Source organism: Heterodontus francisci, chromosome 1 (assembly GCF_036365525.1).
Source record: "Heterodontus francisci isolate sHetFra1 chromosome 1, sHetFra1.hap1, whole genome shotgun sequence".
NCBI lineage: Eukaryota > Metazoa > Chordata > Chondrichthyes > Heterodontiformes > Heterodontidae > Heterodontus > Heterodontus francisci.
The window spans coordinates 128,329,527-128,347,325 of NC_090371.1; the positions used below are offsets into that span (position 1 = coordinate 128,329,527).

At 41.4% G+C, this 17,799-nt stretch overlaps 1 protein-coding gene across 2 annotated transcripts in view; it reads right to left on the reverse strand.

Annotated features, from left to right (window-relative positions):
- Positions 1-12,784: 12,784 nt before the first annotated feature.
- Positions 12,785-17,799, reverse strand: part of LOC137372279 (phospholipid-transporting ATPase VD-like) — a 307,708-nt gene continuing 302,693 nt past the window's right edge. For both annotated transcript variants that reach the window (XM_068036018.1, XM_068036029.1), the window contains exon 23: positions 12,785-15,757. In XM_068036018.1, coding sequence (XP_067892119.1) covers positions 15,205-15,757 — 553 coding nt within the window. In that variant the 3' untranslated portion in view covers positions 12,785-15,204. The remainder of the gene's footprint in view (positions 15,758-17,799) is intronic.

Here is a 17,799-nt window from a genome sequence, read left to right on the forward strand (position 1 = left end):
CTCTGGAATACAACACCATTTTTAAAGGGACGTCAGCAGTGAGGGAATGGCCTGTTGAGCTCATTAACAGTATCCTGTTATGAACACGTTGGTGCTATGCCAAACGATGATTTTTTAAAAAATCTATCAGTTGGAAACTTGAATTAAAGTTTAAAAAGAAAGCAGGAGACAAAAAAAAGATAAAAGGATCACTGCTATCAGCTAAAATGGCCACCGCCATTTACATCTAAATACGTTACATACCAATGTATTGAGGTGGAGATGTAGGTCTGGTAAAATCTCCAACCAGAACAATGGCTTAAGCATTTTGAATGAGCTGCCTACCCTGCCTTCATTAACAGGACATTCAAGGCAAGCTTGGAACATTAACACTGTTGGAGACAAGCCACTCGAAGGGTAATCCTGGAATAATGGGACCCTGAGAGAGTTAGAATTCTTAGACCTGACCTAATTAAGATGCAACAGAGAGAATATGCTGGGCCATCATACGACAGACCCTCCATCTGTGTGAAAACTTGAGGTTCTTTCTCTCTACAACAGACAAGCACCTGAGTTTGACCAATGAAGGACCCAAGTGGGGTCTCCCTCTCTCTCTCTCCAGACGATCTTGCAAGTTCAAACCCTGCCTGCTGCTGCAAAATGTCCAAGTCTATCATTGCTGCAGCCAGAGACCCCAGGAAGAAAACAATCTGCATCACTGTTTCCAAGTAAACCCTGAACAAGTTGGCCACTTCTACCAGCCAGAAACTGCAGGAATCATGAGTTCAGCTGAAAGACAACTGAATTCCCAGACTCCACAGACTGCATATTCTTTGTTATTGTTCCAGACTCTAATCCAATCTATTCTTCTTGACTCTGTAACATATTTGTGTGTGTGTGAAAGTTGGAGCGTAGTTTATTATTCTGATATCTTCACATTGAGGATACCCACCATTGCGTTGTGTGGTACTACTACCGTGCGAAATGGGATAGATTTTGAACACATTTAACAATTCAAAACTGGGCATCCATGAGGCACTGTGGGCCATCAGCAGTAGCAGAATTGTATTCAACCACAATCTGTAAGCTTATGGCTCGGTATATCCCCCTTTTTACCATTACCGGCAAGTCGGGGAATCATGCTGGTTCAATGAAGAGTGCAGGAGGGCAAGCCAGGGGCAGCACCAGGCATACCTAAAAATGAGGTGTCAACCTGGTGAAGCTACATCACAAGACTACTTGCATGCCAAACAGTGGAATCAGCATGCGATAGACGGTGCTAAGCAATCCCACAACCAATGGATCAGATCTAAGCTCTGCAGTCCTGCCACATCCAGTTGTGAACTGTGGTGGACAACTAAAGGACTGACAGGAGGAGGAGGCTCCACAAATATTCCCATCCTCAACAATGGTGGAGCCTAGCACATCAGTGCAAAAGACAAGGCTGAAGCATTTTCATCCGTCTTCAGCCAGAAGTGCCGAATGGGTGATCCACCTCGCCCTCCTCCTGAAGTCCCCAGCATCACTAGGGACCAAAGTGGCAATCTGTGTGTGGAGCTGGAGGACATAGGTGAGGTTTTAAATGATTACTTTTCATCTGTGTTCACTGTGGAGAAGGACGACATAGGTGTAGAGATCAGGGAGGGGGATTGTGATATACTTGAACATATTAGCATTGAAAGGGAGGAAGTATTAGCTGTTTTAGCGGGCTTAAAAGTCGATAAATCCCCAAGCCCAGATGAGATGTATCCCAGATTGTTATTTGAGGCAAGGGAGGAGATTGCAGGGTATCTGACACAAATTTTCAAATCTTTTCTCGCCACAGGAGAGGTACCAGAGGATTGGAGGACAGCGAATGTGGTACCATTATTCACGAAGGGTAGCAAGGATAAACTGGGTAATTACAGGCCGGTGAGTCTAACATCAGTGGTAGGGAAACTATAGGAAAAAATTCTGAGGGACAGGATTAATCTCCACTTGGAGAGACAGGGATTAATCAGGAATAGTCAGCATGGCTTTGTCAGGGGGAGATCGTGTCTAAAAAACCTGATTGAATTTTTCGAGGAGGTGACTAGATGTGTAGATGAGAGTAAAGCAGTTGATGTCGTCTACATGGACTTCAGTAAGGCTTTTGATAAGATCCCGCATGGGTGATTGGTTAAGAAGGTAAGAGCTCATGGGATCCAGGGCAATTTGGATCCAAAATCGGCTTAGTGGCATGAGGCAGAGGGTGATGGTCGAGGGTTGTTCTTTGTGATGGAGCTGTGTAAAACGCTAGCTAGGCCACAGCTGGTGTACTGTGTACAGTTCTGGGCACCACACTACAGGAAGGATGTGATTGCACTGGAGAGGGTGCAGAGGCGATTCACCAGGATGTTGCCTGGGCTGGAGCATTTCAGCTATGAAGAGAGACTGAAAAGGCTAGGGTTGTTTTCCTTAGAGCAGAGAAGGCTGAGGGGGGATATGATTGAGGTGTACAAGATTATGAGGGGTATTGATAGGATAGATAGGAAGAAAGTTTTTGCCTTAGTGGAGGTGTCAATAACCAGGGGACATAGATTTAAGGTAAGGGGCAGGAGGTTTAGAGGGGATTTGAGGAAAAAGTTTTTCACTCAGAGGGTGGTTGGAATCTGGAACGCACTGTCTGAAAAAGTGGTAGAGGCAGGAACACTAACATTTAAGAAGTATTTAGATGAGCACCAGAAATACCATAGCATACAAGGCTACGGACCAAGTGCTGGAAAATGGGATTAGAATAGTTAGGTGCTTGATGGCTGTCACAGACACGATAGGCCGAAGGTCCTGTTTCTGTGCTGTATAACTCGATGATTCTATGACTCTATCACAGATGCCAGTCTTCAGCCAATCCAATTCACTCCATTTGATATCAAGAAACGGTTGAAGGCATTGGATACTGCAAAAGCTATGGGCCCTGACAACATTCCGGCAACATAAGAACTAGGAGCAGAAATAGGCAATTCAGCCCCTTGAGCCTGCTCCGCCATTCAATACGATCATGGCTGATCTCATCTCAGCCTCAACTCCACTTTTCTGCCCGTTCTCCATAACCCTTCAACCCATTATTAATTAAAAATCTGTCTATCTCCTCCTTAAATTTACTCAATGTCCCGGCATCCACCGCACTCTGGGGTAGTGAATTCCACAGATTCACGACCCTTTGAGAGAAGTAATTTCTCCTCATCTCTGTTTCAAATTTGCTACCCCTTATCCTAAAAGTATAACCTCTTGTTCTAGATTACCCCACGAGCGGAAACATCCTCTCTACATCTACTTTGTCAATCCCCTTAATCATCTTATATACCTCAATTAGAAGAATGAGAGGAGATCTAAACTCGAGAGAGTAAGGACTCTATTCCTTTAGCAACAAATGCCAAAATTCCATTTACCTTCCTTATTACCTGCTGCACCTGCAAACTAGCTTTCTGTGATTCATGTACGAGGACACCCAGAAGCACACTGAAGTTTCTCTCCATTCAGATAATAATTTGCTTTTCTATTCTTCCGACCAAAATGGATAATCTCTCACTTATCCACGTTAAACTCCATCTGCCAAATTTTGGCCCATTCATCTAACCTATCCATATCCATTTGTAAATTTCTTATTTCTTTATTGCAATTTACTATCCCACCTATTTTAGTGTCATCTGCAAATTTGGCTATAGTACCTTCTACCCCTGCATCCAAGTCATTAATATAGATTGCAAATAGTTGGGGCTCGAGGACCGAACCAGCTATATCTTGCCAACCAGAAAAGACCCCATTTATCCTGACTCTTTGTTTTCTGTTGGTTAGCTAATCCTCTATCCAAGCTAATAAATTGCCCCTAACCCCATGTGATTGACCTTGTGTATTAATCTTTTGTGCGGCACCTTATCGAATGATATACTACATCTATAGGATCCCCATTATCCACTTTACTTGTTACATCTTTGAAGAGCTTTTGCAAATTAGTCAGATACCATTTACTCTTCATAAAACCATGCTGACTCTGATGGATTGCGTTTTGATTTTCTAAATGTCCTGTTGTTACTTCCTTAATAATGGATTCTAACAATTTCCCAATGACAGATGTTAAACTATAGTTTCCTACTTTCTGCCTCCCTCCTTTTTTGAATGTTATATTAGCATTTTTCCAATCCACTGGATCTTTTCCCGCATCCAAGGAATTTTGGAATATGATAGCCAATGGATCCACTATCTCCACTGCCACTTCCTTTAAGACCCTAGGATGTAGGCCATCAGGCCCTGGGGACTTGTCTGCCTTTAATCCCAATAGTTTGCTCAGTACTTTTTCCCTAGTGATGATGATTGATCTCAGTTCCACCCTTTCTATAACTTCTGCATTATTTTTTACTATTGAGATGGTACTAGTGTCCTCCACCGTGAAAACGGAGGCATAATACTGATTTAATGTCTCTGCCATTTCTGTGTTCCCCACCATTAACTCCCTAGTCTCATCCTCCAAGAGACCAACATTCACTTTAGCTACTCTCTTCCCTTTTATATACTTATAGAAGCTTTTGCTATCTGTTTTTATATTTTGTGCTATTTTTCTTTCATAATTTGCTCTTTTTATTACTTTTTTAGTAACCCTTTGTTGATCGTTAAAAGTTTCCTAATCTTCCAGCCTGCCAGAGATGAGGAGAAATTTCTTTACTCAGAGGGTTGTGAATCGTTGGAATTCTTTACCCCAGAGGGCTGTGGAAGTTCTGTCATTGAGTATGTCTAAAGCAGAGATTGACAGATTTCTAAATACAAATGACATAAGGGGATGTGAGGATATTGTGTGAAAAAGACATTGAAGTGGATGATCAACCATGATCGTATTAAATGGTGGAGCAGACTTCATGAGCTGAATGGCCTACTCCTGCTCCTATGTTCCTAAGTATTCAGCCCAAGAGTTGTTTTTTGTCTGTAACAGAGCTGTGAACCAAAACTCCTTTTATTTTTCCCGTTAATTGGTGTATGTATGTGCATGTGTATGTGATGTGAGAGGTTAAGGTAAAAAGGGGACTTTAAAATTTCGATTTGTGTGTTTATGCTTTATTTCATTACAAGTTAAGACTTGTTTTATAATAAACTGACAATTTTGTTGTTCATTAAAGAAACTTGGTTGGTGTGTTCTATTCTGCGGAAAAATAGAGTATATGATTGACTGTATTGGTAAGTGAGAAAATTTAAACAGTGGAGCAGTGGGACTAGAATAAACAGTGCACTCCTCCCACCTCGGTCGTAACGTATAATTGGGGGCTCTCTTGCCAGAATAAACGCGCTGACAAAGTACAATTGGAAGTAGGGTAATAATAATTGGAAAAGAAAATTAAAAGAACAAGGTTTTTTGTGTAATAGAATAGAGGGCGGCACAGTGGCGCAGTGGTTAGCACCGCGGCGCAGTGGTTAGCACCGCAGCCTCACAGCTCCAGCGACCCGGGTTCAATTCTGGGTACTGCCTGTGTGGAGTTTGCAAGTTCTCCCTGTGTCTGCGTGGGTTTCCTCCCACAAGCCAAAAGACTTGCAGGTTGGTAGGTAAATTGGCCATTATAAATTGCCCCTAGTATAGGTAGGTGGTAGGGAAATATAGGAACAGGTGGGGATGTGGTAGGAATATGGGATTAGTGTAGGATTAGTAAAAATGGGTGGTTGATGGTTGGCACAGACTCAGTGGGCCGAAGGGCCTGTTTCAGTGCTGTATCTCTAAACTAAAACAAAACTAAGAATAAAGTTTACTCGACTGAAATGTCTAACTGTTACTGCACCTTTTTTGGGAAGGAGGTGTATCCGTGAGTGATTTGAGGAACTTAACCAAGGTTAAACTAAAGGATTTGGCAGAATTATTGGTGTTAAAGTTAAAACCAGGAGCTACGAAAGCAGACATAATTGAAGTAATAGCACAACATCTACAATTGGAAGAAGAAAATAAACCAGAGGGTAGTGCAGTTGAATTAGCTAAAATTCAGGGACAAATGAAAAAACTTGAGCTTGAACAAGAATTAACAATGAAAAGACTTGAACTTGAGGAAGAGGAAAGGGAAAAAGAAAGAGAAGAAAGGGAATACGAATTTAAAAAGATGGAATAAAGACAAAAGAGTGGTCTTGACTGAAGTGAAAGTTCTGGTGAGGAAAGATCTGGTTCCAACCCAGGACCCAATGGAGAGCTGTTTAAGTTTGTGCGAGCCCTCCTTAAGTTTGAGGAAAGGGACAGAGAGGCATTTTTTCATTCCTTCTGAAAATATAGCCAAACAGATGAAGTGGCCAATGGAAAGCTGGACACTGCTCATTCAAAGCAGGTTGATGGGCAGACCTCATGAAGTTTATGCCATGCTTTCTGAGGAGGCTTCTGCAGATTATGAGATGGCAAAAAAGGCTATCTTGCTGCCTATGAGTTAGTCCGTGAAGCTTACCAACAGAAATTTCGGAACCTTTGGAGATGGCCTGGGCAGACTTATATTGAGAGGGTAATTTGAGAGGGTAAAGCAAATTAATTTTGATCGTTAGATATGGGCACTAAAGATAGAAGTCATGTATGAGAACCTTGGGGAACTAATTCACTCCCTCCATTAATAAGAACCCATGTACAGAACCAGAAGGTTTCAACAGCTAAACAGGCAATGGAAATTGCTGATGATTATGAGCTTGTGTAGAAGCCTAAACCCTTTGTCCATCACCCCCACAAACCCGAAAAGGATAGGTGAAAGGAAGGCATATAGATGGGGACATGAAGGGACAGCTGGAAACACCCCAGGAACTCGTCCTCAGGCCAGAAAAGGTGGTGCTGAGGGTAGAATTGAAGTCCGCAAATCTAAGTGTTACCATCGTCACAAGGTGGTACATCTTCGTGCAAAATGCTGGAAGTTACGGGGTAAACCCATGGGACTTATTGGGGTACAGAAAGCCAATGCAGTGAAAGGGGCCTTGACCGGGAATATAGCAGATCAGGCTGTAGTTCTGAATGCAGCTGTAAGGCCAAATACAAAATTGCTGTGAGTGCGAGGAACGTGAACAAGATACCTGAGAGTTATAGGGAATTCTTGTAAAAAGGAAAAGTAACTCCTTATCCCTCAAAAGCGAGGCAGGTAAACCTATAGTTATATTTAGGGATACAGGAGCCACCCAAACTCTTTTGCTGGGGAAAGGCATAACATTTCCAGTAGAAAGTGCACTAAATGCCAAGGTTTTAGTGGATGGTATTGGCGGGGATTATATACCCATACCTTTCTATTGGATGCACCTAGAGTGTGACCAAAGGTCTTGGAGATGCCCATAGTTTGCCAGTAGACGGAATTGACTTACTACTGGGGAATGATTTGGCCGGAGCGAAAGTAGTAGCTTCTCCACCAGTCACAGAAAAACCAAGTGAAGTTAGAGACAGAACAGTCGCAGGAAAAGGTTCTAGAAATGTTTCCTTCATGTGTAGTAACCCGAGCACTGGCTAAACAAGTTCCATTGTCGGAGGTACAATTGGCACCACAGATAGCCGAATATCTGAAACTTCCTTTGGGGATTTAGATAACCCAAAGTAAATGTTTAATAAGTCTTCTCTGATTGTGGCTCAGCAAGCTGATCCAGAGTTAAATAAAGTAGCACAATCAGCTCTAACAGAAGCTGAGGCAAAAGGAGTTCCAGAAGACTATTATATAAAAAAAATGGCATTCTGATGAGGAATTGGAGACCTCCTTACAGACCTGCGGATGAAGAATGGACAGTAGTTCTTCATATAGTGGTACTGCCAAAGTATCGCCGGGAACTATTAAGGAAAGTGCATGAAATTTCTATAGCGGGACATGTGGGGATCCAGAAGACCAAATCACATATAAGTCGACATTTTTACTGGCCAGGCCTTTCCAAGGCTCTGGTGCAGTTTTGTAAAACATGCCATACATGTCAGATTGTGGGAAAACTGCAACCTGCCATAAAACCGGCACCTGTAATTCCCATACCAGTTATTGGGGAACCATTTAGTAGGGTGTTGGTAGACTGTGTAGAACCTTTACCAAAAACAAAAGTAGGACACCAATTTATACTCACTATCATGGATATGGCTACTCAGTTCCCAGAGGCCATTCCCTTGAGGACAATTACTGCTAAGGTAGTGGTAGAGAAGTTAACCCAGTTCTTCACTAAATATGGGTTACCAATTGAGATTCAGTCGGGTCAAGCTAAGTCTAAATTTTTCAGATTATGGGTAATTTGGGTATGACACAGTTAAAGTCTTCAGTATACCACCCACAGACACAGGGAGCTTTAGAACAGTACCATCAGACCCTCAAAACAATGATCAGGGCATACGGTCATGAATATCCCCATGATTGGGATAAGGGGCTAGAATTTCATTTGTTTGTCACTAGGGATTCACCTAATGAATTTACAGGTTGTAGTACTTTTGAATTATTTTATGGACATGAGATAAGAGGACCTCAAACTAATTAAAGAAAGGTTTTTAGAACAGAGGGATGAATCTTCTATGCTCGATCATGTATCCTTTTTCCGGAAACGGTTCACAAGAGCCTGAAAAGTGGCTCAGGAACACCTTACAGCATCCCAAAAAACTAAAATAAAAGCAAAATACTGCAGATGCTGGAAATCCCAAAAAACTATGCAGAAATGGGCAGACAAGCATTCTAAGATCCAAATATTTCAACCAGAGGCTGAAGTGTTAGTATTACTGCCTTTACAGGGTGAACCACTGAAAGCACGTTCAGTGGTCCATATAAAGTGGTCAAGAGAATTGGTGAAGTAAATTATTTGATTGACACCGCAGATCGCCGGAAAAAGATGATTGGGATTGGAGATTGGGCACTATGCTTTCATATTTAGATGTAGACCAATGAGAAGACCTAACAATGCTACTCGCAGCATTTAAGAGTCTGTAGGGATAAGCTAGGATGTACAACCTCAGCCACACATGATGTGGATATAGGGGAATTCTTTTCTATAAAACAGCATCCTTACCACATAAGTCCAGAGAAACAGGCCCAGGTAAAAGCAGAAATCCAATACAAGTTGGAAAACCACCTAATTGAAACCAAGCTGGGGCTTGCCAGTGGTATTAGTGTCTAAACCTGATGGTTCAACTAGACTTTGCATCGACTACAGAAAGGTTAATGCAGTAACAAAGGCAGACTTCTACCCAATTCCTCGCTTGGAAGGCTATTGACAGAGTGGACAATGCCATGTTTCTTACAGAAATAGATTTGTTAAAGGGATACTGGCAAATTCTTTTAACACCTCGAGCTCAAGAAATATTGGCTTTTGTCACACCAGACGGTCTTTTCCAATGCCAAGTGACACCATTCAGGCTAGGGAATGCCCGAGCCACTTTTCAGAGACTAGTTAACCAAGTTCTAGCCAGTGTTCCTAACTGTGTGGTTTACCTTGATGACGCGCTAGTCTACAGTGACACTTGGAAGGACCACTTGGAACAGCTGAGGGGCTGTGTTTGGAAGGTTGTAGTCGGCTGATTTGGTGATGAACTTTGTGGAAAAATTGAAAAACCCAAATGCTAGAATATTCCGATAGAGTTTTACTATTTTATCACTTAAAGATTATGCACATTGCAGGCAAAAATAATGTTATTGCAGATGCTTTATCAAGAATCTAACTTTGTTCGAGTTATCTGAACGAAGAGGGTACAGAGCAGAATTGTTCAACAAGAAGAGTGAATGAGGATGTGTGAAAATGTGCTTTAAAATTTTTTTTATCTTCTATTCTTCCTCACTTTGTAATAAAATACATTTAAAAATGGTGCTCCATTCCCCCAACTGTGGAAGTGCTATGGAAGTGATTGTTATTTTTTGTTAAAATATTTTTTGAGGAATTCATAGTCAAACTGAATAAATGTTGGACCAATTTTTATTCAAGAGGGCACTGAAAGAACTAATTTGGCAACAATGTTTACTAGTTGTCGCATGACTCAAGTTAAAAAGAGAACAGAAACTCTGGTAACAGGGGAAGCTGTGGCAGAGAAGTCTGTCTCGTGCTCCTTGATAGGTCAAGCCTGGGAGCAGCAGCGTGCACCTGAGAGAGCAGAAAACTCAAGATTTTGGTTGTAGTCTCAGTGTGTTTAACTTTCTGGAATGAGGTAAAGTTAGCCTGCTGCTGAAGAAGTCTTAAGGAAGGAGAGAGGACCAAAACCCAACTCGCTTTCCAGTACTTCCCTAAAAGACCCTTAGAAGTCCACGGTGTCAATTCATCTCTTCTCCTGTCTTTGAGGAAAAGCCTTCTCGACTGGTTCTCAATGTTGCCTGAAAATAACTGTTCTAGAAGATCTCAGTGACCCATCTATGTGTACTTGGAAGTTAGACTGTATGCCAGTTTTGGAACACAATATATCTCATCTGCTGTTTTCTTCAGGAATGAGCAAGTATTCAGCCCAAGTGTTTTTTTTTACGGGGTAACAGAGCTCTAAACCAAAATCCCTTTGATTTTTCCCGTTAACTGGTGTATGTATATACGCATGTGTGTGAAGGATTAAGGTAAAAAGGGGACTTTAAAATTTCAATCTGTGTGTTTATGCTTTACTTCATTACTAGTTAAGACTTGTTTTATCATTAATGAACAACAAAATTATCAGTTTAAGAAACCTGCTTAGTGTGTTTTATTCTGGGGAAAAATACAGCATATGATTGTATCGGTAAGTGGGAAAATTTAAATATATGTTGTGACCTGTTGAGAAGTGAGACTAGAATAAACAATGCACTCCTCCCACCTCAGTCATAACACTGTCAACTTGAAAATGCTCCGTTTATCCCTACTCTCTGCCTCCTTTCTGTTAACAAATCCTCTCTCCATGGTAATATATTACCCCCAACTCCACGAGCATAGTAACCTTTCGTGTGGCTCCTTAACGAATGTCTTCTGGAAATCCAGGTATACTACATTTACTGGTTCCCCTTTATCTACTCTCCTTTTTATATCCTCAAAAAAAGCTAATCAATTTGTCAAGCACGATTTCCATTTCATCAAAGCATGTTGACTTCGTCTTATCACACAATGATTTTCTAAGTGCATTGTTAAAACAATTCCAAGCCCATGCTATCTGGATGAAAACAATTCTAATATACAAAAACCTGAGAATCCAATCAGAAAGTGCATAAAAAAAAAGTGGCTCACCAGATTACACATGTTGTAATGTGTAAAGAACTGTAAACACAAAGGAGCATTCAGTTTTTTTTTTTTAATTATTCATTCTTGGGATGTGTGTGTCATTGGCAAGGCCAGCATTTATTGTCCATCCCTAATTGCTCCGAGTGCCTTGCTAGAGCATTTCAGAGGGCATTTGTGGGCCTGGTGTAATGTGTAGGCCAGACCGGGTAAGGACAGCAGGTTTCCTCCCTTGAAGGATATTAGTGAATCATATGGGTTTTTACGACAATTCAGTAGTTTCATGGTTACCATCACTGGTACTAGCTTTTTATTCCAAATTTTTAATAATTGAGTTCAAATTCCACCAGCTGCCGTGGTGGGATTTGAACTCATGTCCTTGGAACATTTGTCCAGGCCTCTGGATTATTAGTCCAGTAACATTACCAGTATGCTACCATCACTAAAATATCTGGCAATATATTGAACTGGACAAGCTATGTACAAAGCTAACACTTCAGTACAATTAGGTGAGCCAATGGTGTCACTAGCACTTCTGAAGTTAACTGTGTATTTCTTTTAAAGGGCACTGTTTACAAGAAAAAGTGGCAAACTTGTATTTGATTATTTGGGAAGGAAGAAATCAGAAGAACTACTTCATACTTTTAATTTCGACACCACACACAAATGACAAAAACAGGTCTATTTTTCCCATCAGTGTAACTGACAGTAACCTGTTGTAAGCAGGGTAATATCAGCATTAAAATAATGATGGGGAAATTATATCCTATTGATACCTTCCAAAATGGGTTTATCATTGCATCATTCAGAAATCTCTGTTTTTAAAAGAACTGCTTTAATGTAGATAACCATCCTGTAAGGTCAATTACACATTTATGTCAGTAATTGACTTGTGAAAATAATATTCGTTTTAACAGTGACATGAATATTGAAATGCCATCTGGTCAATATTGGGATTGACAAAGCTTGGGAAAACGTTGACATATATTATAAAAGCACCATCATTTGATCTTATAGAGCACCCTGTTCAAAGTGATAACCAAATTATCACTAATGAATGTTTCTTGAATTTCAATGGTAAAAGCTCACTGCACGATCATAACATACTCCTTTTATACATGCACCACAAAAAGCCTAAGTGGGAATTAATATGGGAAACATTTAATCAAATCAGTGCATCAAAACCTGTGAATTATTACATTGCAGCACAGAATTATATAAAATTTCCACTCTGGGTAAATCACAGTATAAGCATCATTCCACCACAGAACAGCCTTCAATCTGCATTGAAAGATGTACGCTACTAAGCTGCCGCAATATTTAGCGCAGCGGCTCATTTATAAGCAGGGGATGGAATGTCCGCCGCCAGTGACGTAGAGGGGGCGGGCACTCTGTCCCCAGCAACGGTGTCCGGTGCCACAGTGCAGGTGCTATTTTTAAAGGGCTTTGTGCCCTTCAGGTCCATTTAAATTTTTAAAGGTACAGGTCTTAAAAAAATAAATTTAAAACTTTATTAGCAGTTTCAATCCCCTCTCCCACCCCCACAATGACTACTCAATTTATTAATTGCCCTCTCCCCCCCCCCCCAAAAAAAGTCAACTCTCGATCCCGACCTTTCCCTCTGAACTTTCTTCACTTTAACCTTCAACCCCTTCCCACCAACCCTCCCGCCCTGAAAACCTCACTCCTCCTCCCTCCCCACCTGTGTTCCACCTCAGATCTCCAAACGGAGATCCGAAAGCGCGGGAGTTCCAGAAACTGGCTGGAATATCGTAGCGGGATGGCCGCCGTGTCAAGGTAGGTCTTTATTTATGTAATTTAAATAAATTAAAATATTTTAATTGGGTTCCTGTTGCCGAGAGGCGGGGTGGCCACCACACGGCCTCAACGCTGCCAGTAATATGGGTGGGGCCTTCCTGGCATCAAGGCCCGTGGTGGGCCTCTCCCGGACGTATTTTCTGGGCTCCCCCACCATGACCCTCAATGTAGGGGGGGGGCTGGTAAAATCCAGCTCAAGATGTTCAGATGCAGCTTGAAAACAATTAACACCTATACCAGTACTATTAGGATCAAGAACAGAGTGTGACTTTGTGCTAATTGCTTCTACTCAATCAGATTTGTACATATGTTGTAATTAGATCTCATGCAGAGAACATTTTGGTTTTGTAGAACAGGAAGAACACATTATGAAGGAGAGGCGTGAAGCCACAAGAGGGGGTCCTTCCTGCAGCTGGTTTTGGGGATCCTACAAAAAAAGATGTTAGGACAAGTGGTACACCAGATATTTTATATGGTTTGCCAATCAAAATTATTTGTTTCATAGTACTACAGAGTACTGGAGTCAGGGATGATCACTTTGTTAATCATTTATGTGAATAGTCAGGGTCTTTGGCTTCCATGAGGATAAATATAAACAATGCAGAATTTAGTAGGAACAAAAATCAAGTATCCGCAAAGCTGTGTGCATCAACTTTAAACAATTTTGGCATTATACATTGTGTGTCAATTATTGAAACAAGGAACAGCTTGTAAGCATCCAAAATATCATATAACAACACTCTATCAGGTAGTCTAACTGATACTACAGTATAGCAGACAGTCCCTAATCCAGCATACTTGGGAGCAGTCGATAAACCTAGCTTTGAGAAAGCATATTCTATTAATGAACAATGTGATATCGAATAATTGTGACAGATCAGCGTTGCCAGAAATTTCTAATCATGGTGGCAGGTGGACTTGTAGCTCTGGTTTTACCATTGAATTGTGGAATTAAAGTTGACCCAGAATTTCACGAAATGGCGTAACCAGCAAAATTTACCCCGATCTTTCCATCAGCAAGTTCCGTCTAAATTTCCTGAGACTCTCATTAACATATCCTAGGAAGTAAAAATCAGCATAAAACAAGTGCACATTAGCGTAAGCAATGAGAGCCTGAGGAAAGTACCAAAGTTACACTAGGTTCCTTCTTTAAATCCCTCTATGTATGAAAATTAAAGTTTGAAGCCATCAAACCATCATTTATGCGATCATGGAAGTTTTTACATTTTTAATACAAATCATTTTGATGCTATAAAGATACATTCAAAGATACAGAAAATACATTGTAGGTCTCAGCGAGGAGAAATTAAAAAGCTCAACGAATAATTGGAAAGGATTCCATGATTCTATGAAAACACAAGAAATGTTATTATGGGTCCTTTTGCACCTAAAATTAGGTGTAAATTTAAAATCTGTTCAGAACTGATGTAAACTTTTACATGGCAACAGAACTGCTATAAAGGAACAGCAGAAGTTATGCAGAAACGGAATAAAAGATCAAGGACATTTGGGTGTAGCGCTAAAAATTGGAATGAGTTGCTTATGTCCGGAATTCTTTGATCTTTTGTGCTGAAATTTGTACTATGCAGAACACGGCACACGTTTTCAGGAAATTCAAGGCTGTAGTGACTCGCTGCATTCTAAGTTGATATTTCAGGTTAGGTTCAGCTTTTCACACCTGAAAATCACAAACTTTTGGCACATGCCCGTCTTAAACAGGACCATCATTTGTATTGCATTGGATTCATTAAATAGTCCTAGTTCAGCTTTGAAAAGCAATGCTATTACAAGTAATAATAAATCAGAACGTGATACATGAACATTATCTGGGTTTAAAGAAAATGAACAGGTAAAAGCAGTAACATGATAATTTGATGCAGGAAGCCATTTAAGGCTTGCCACCCGACTGCAGCAAGCAGGGGTTCAGTGCTGCATTCCCTCTTTGTCTTATTCGCCAGCAAAAGGCATCAAGGAAATGCTACTTGTTCTGTGGGAAAGTCCTACACACCGCGTGGCAACTGCCCACAGAGACACGATTGACATCAGAAGCTCACTCCATGGGGAATCAAGGGCACCAAGCTATATCACAGTTTTCCATGGTGCACACTATTGCTGTGGTACAGAGAGCAGCTCTTCAGCAAGGCGATAGTTCAGATTGTGGTCTCAACAAAAAGTTGGACAGCAATACTGGGAAAAAGAAATTACTTCTCCATCCCTAGGTTGTAAAAAATTGTTTTTACCCCTATCTAGCAAGTAGCACATAGCGTCCCTTCTGATGGAACAGTGCTAGCACACTGCTGGAGGGAATTCTGGCAACCCATCAATCTCATCCCAGATGGAAGAGGAAGTATTTGTATTCTTAGATTGTGAAGCAGCTCTTTGGTTATCCTCTCCTGAATACATGAAGGCGTGCAACCTGTCAGAGGCAGTATTCGTTGTATATGACTTTTGCACCGAGTCAGAGTTCTCAATCATTCCTGGTTTAAATAAAACAGTGTTTCTCTGGACAAAGATGCTGCCATTTTCTGATGGTATTTCATTCAGTGGAATCACGGTATTGGCAGCCTCTTCCTTTTCTGGTGTGGCTATTAAAGGTACTGCGCCCATGTTCTTGGATAAAAAGGTGGCCTGCTCTGAAGAGCTTTTTCTCGAAATGATCACATTATCTACAGAGCTGGTGGTGTTGAGGACGTCCACAATAGGTACCTCACAGACTGGCTGGGTGTTGTGCCACTCCTGGATTGTCCGCTTACGTTCCTCAGCGCTCAGCTTGTCCAGCTGACGAGCTTTGAGCAGTAGGGATGGAAATACTGTTCCCCGGAAAACGCGATAGATGTACCTGAAAAGGAAAGCCGATATTTGAGTGTTATTTAGTAGTGCGGTTTATTAAATTGAGGAATGCAACAGACTCAAGGTGTGGTGGTCATTTGGGTCAGGTAAGAAGTTAAAATGTTAAAAATCTGAAACAGGAATCCAACCCGTGTCAAGCCCCAACCCCATGCCTGATTTTAACGGAGACAGGATGAGAGGCAGGCGACTAATCTTCTCTCAGGAGACGGGTCAATCATTGAAACCTTTTAAGGAAGTTGCTGTGATGTTCCTGGGACAAAACAGTAATATCCAGCAAGAGTAAGACACAGAACTGCTGCATGTGCTGTTAAAACCATGGATTCCTTTATTCTCTTATGGACACCTTCTGCTGGTATATGTTTGCATGGTAGCCAAAATGCACAATGTACTTCTCAAAACACCACAGTTGCATGTTCCTATGTTTGACCCATGTTAGCTGGGTTTGCCAGACCATGGTAACAGGAAGTGAGAAGAGCTAGATCCATCAGGTAATTGCCCTTGCAGCACTGCTTTGTGGTCTAGGAGGAACAGGAATGTTTCCTCCAAGCCCAACAAGTTAACCTGTAAACACACCCCTCTCTCTGCAACTCCCCGCCTCTATGATCTTCCCCCAAACCTCCCCCTAATCACCGACCTTTGATGTCCCTCATGATTACCGATGCCCCGATCTCTGATCCCATTCTGTTAAAGCGCCACAGCATTCTTTTTCATCCTGCCACAGTAAATAATGAGGCAAAGTTTCTGTTTCTTTGGTTCATTTCAAGATTACATATTACAGATGCAACAGTCAGGCTATTCTTGCTGTAGTTCTTGTGAGGCTACTAGTCCCACTACTTTACTCCCACACTTTCTGGATCACACAATTCTTGCTGCTGTGTGTGCAGCCCAACTACCAATAGAAAGCACATAACACTCCTTCAAATTATCCTTCCCTACCATAAGGAAAGGATCAGGCTTTCAACTGCCACCTTACCACAGCACTGCACTAAACTCAGAGGCTTAACAGCACAGAAATTGATCAATTATGAGAGCGGTTAATTAAGCATACAGTATCCTGTGCTTTATTAATAGGGGCATAGAGTACAAGAGCAAGGAAGTTACGTTGAACTTGTATAAGACACTAGTTCGGCCTCAACTAGAGTATTGCACCCAATTCTGGGCGCCGCACTTGAGGAAAGACGTGAGGACATTGGAGTACGGAAAAGATTGACAAGAATGGTTCCGGGGATGAGGAACTTCAGTTATGAAGATAGATTGGAGAAGTTAGGACTGTTTTCCTTGGAGATGAGAAGGCTGAGAGGTGATTTGATAGAGGTATTCAAAATCATGAGGGGTCTGGACAGAGTAGTTAGGGAATAACTGTTCCCACTCGTGAAAGGATTGAGAACGAGAGGGCACAGATTTAACATATTTGGCAACAGAAGCAAAAGTGACAGGAGGAAAAACTTTTTCACGCAACGAGTGGTTGAGGTCTGGAATGCGCTGCCTGAGAACGTGGTGGAGGCAGGTTCAAATGAAGCATTCAAAAGGGAATTAGACATTCAAAACGGAATATGAAAAGGAAGAATGTGCAGGGTTATGGGGAGAAGGCAGAAGAGCGGGACTGAGGGAACTGCTCTTTCAGAGAGCTAGTGCAGACACGATGGGCTGAATGCCCTCCTTCTGCGCTGTAACAATTCTGAGATTCTGTGAATTATCTGCTGACAATGGAATTCTGCAATCCATGCATTTTCAATTCAGCGGGGTTTTCATTATATTTTTTTTCCAGATATAATTAACAAGAAAAAGTGATCATGCATTTATAACCCAAATGTAGTTATTTTACATTGTGTTCACAAGGTATTTAATGCATTCGTATCTAAACAAGTGCATTAATTGTGCTGACAAGGTGCTCGGTATTTGGTTGATATTGTGTACAGTTTAGTTATTTTCTGTGACTTCACCAGTAGAACAAAAGGAAAGTTGCAGGGATGTTGGTCCACATTGGCCGGAATTCACTATTTTCCTTTTTGTCTTGGAGAAGGCCAAAGT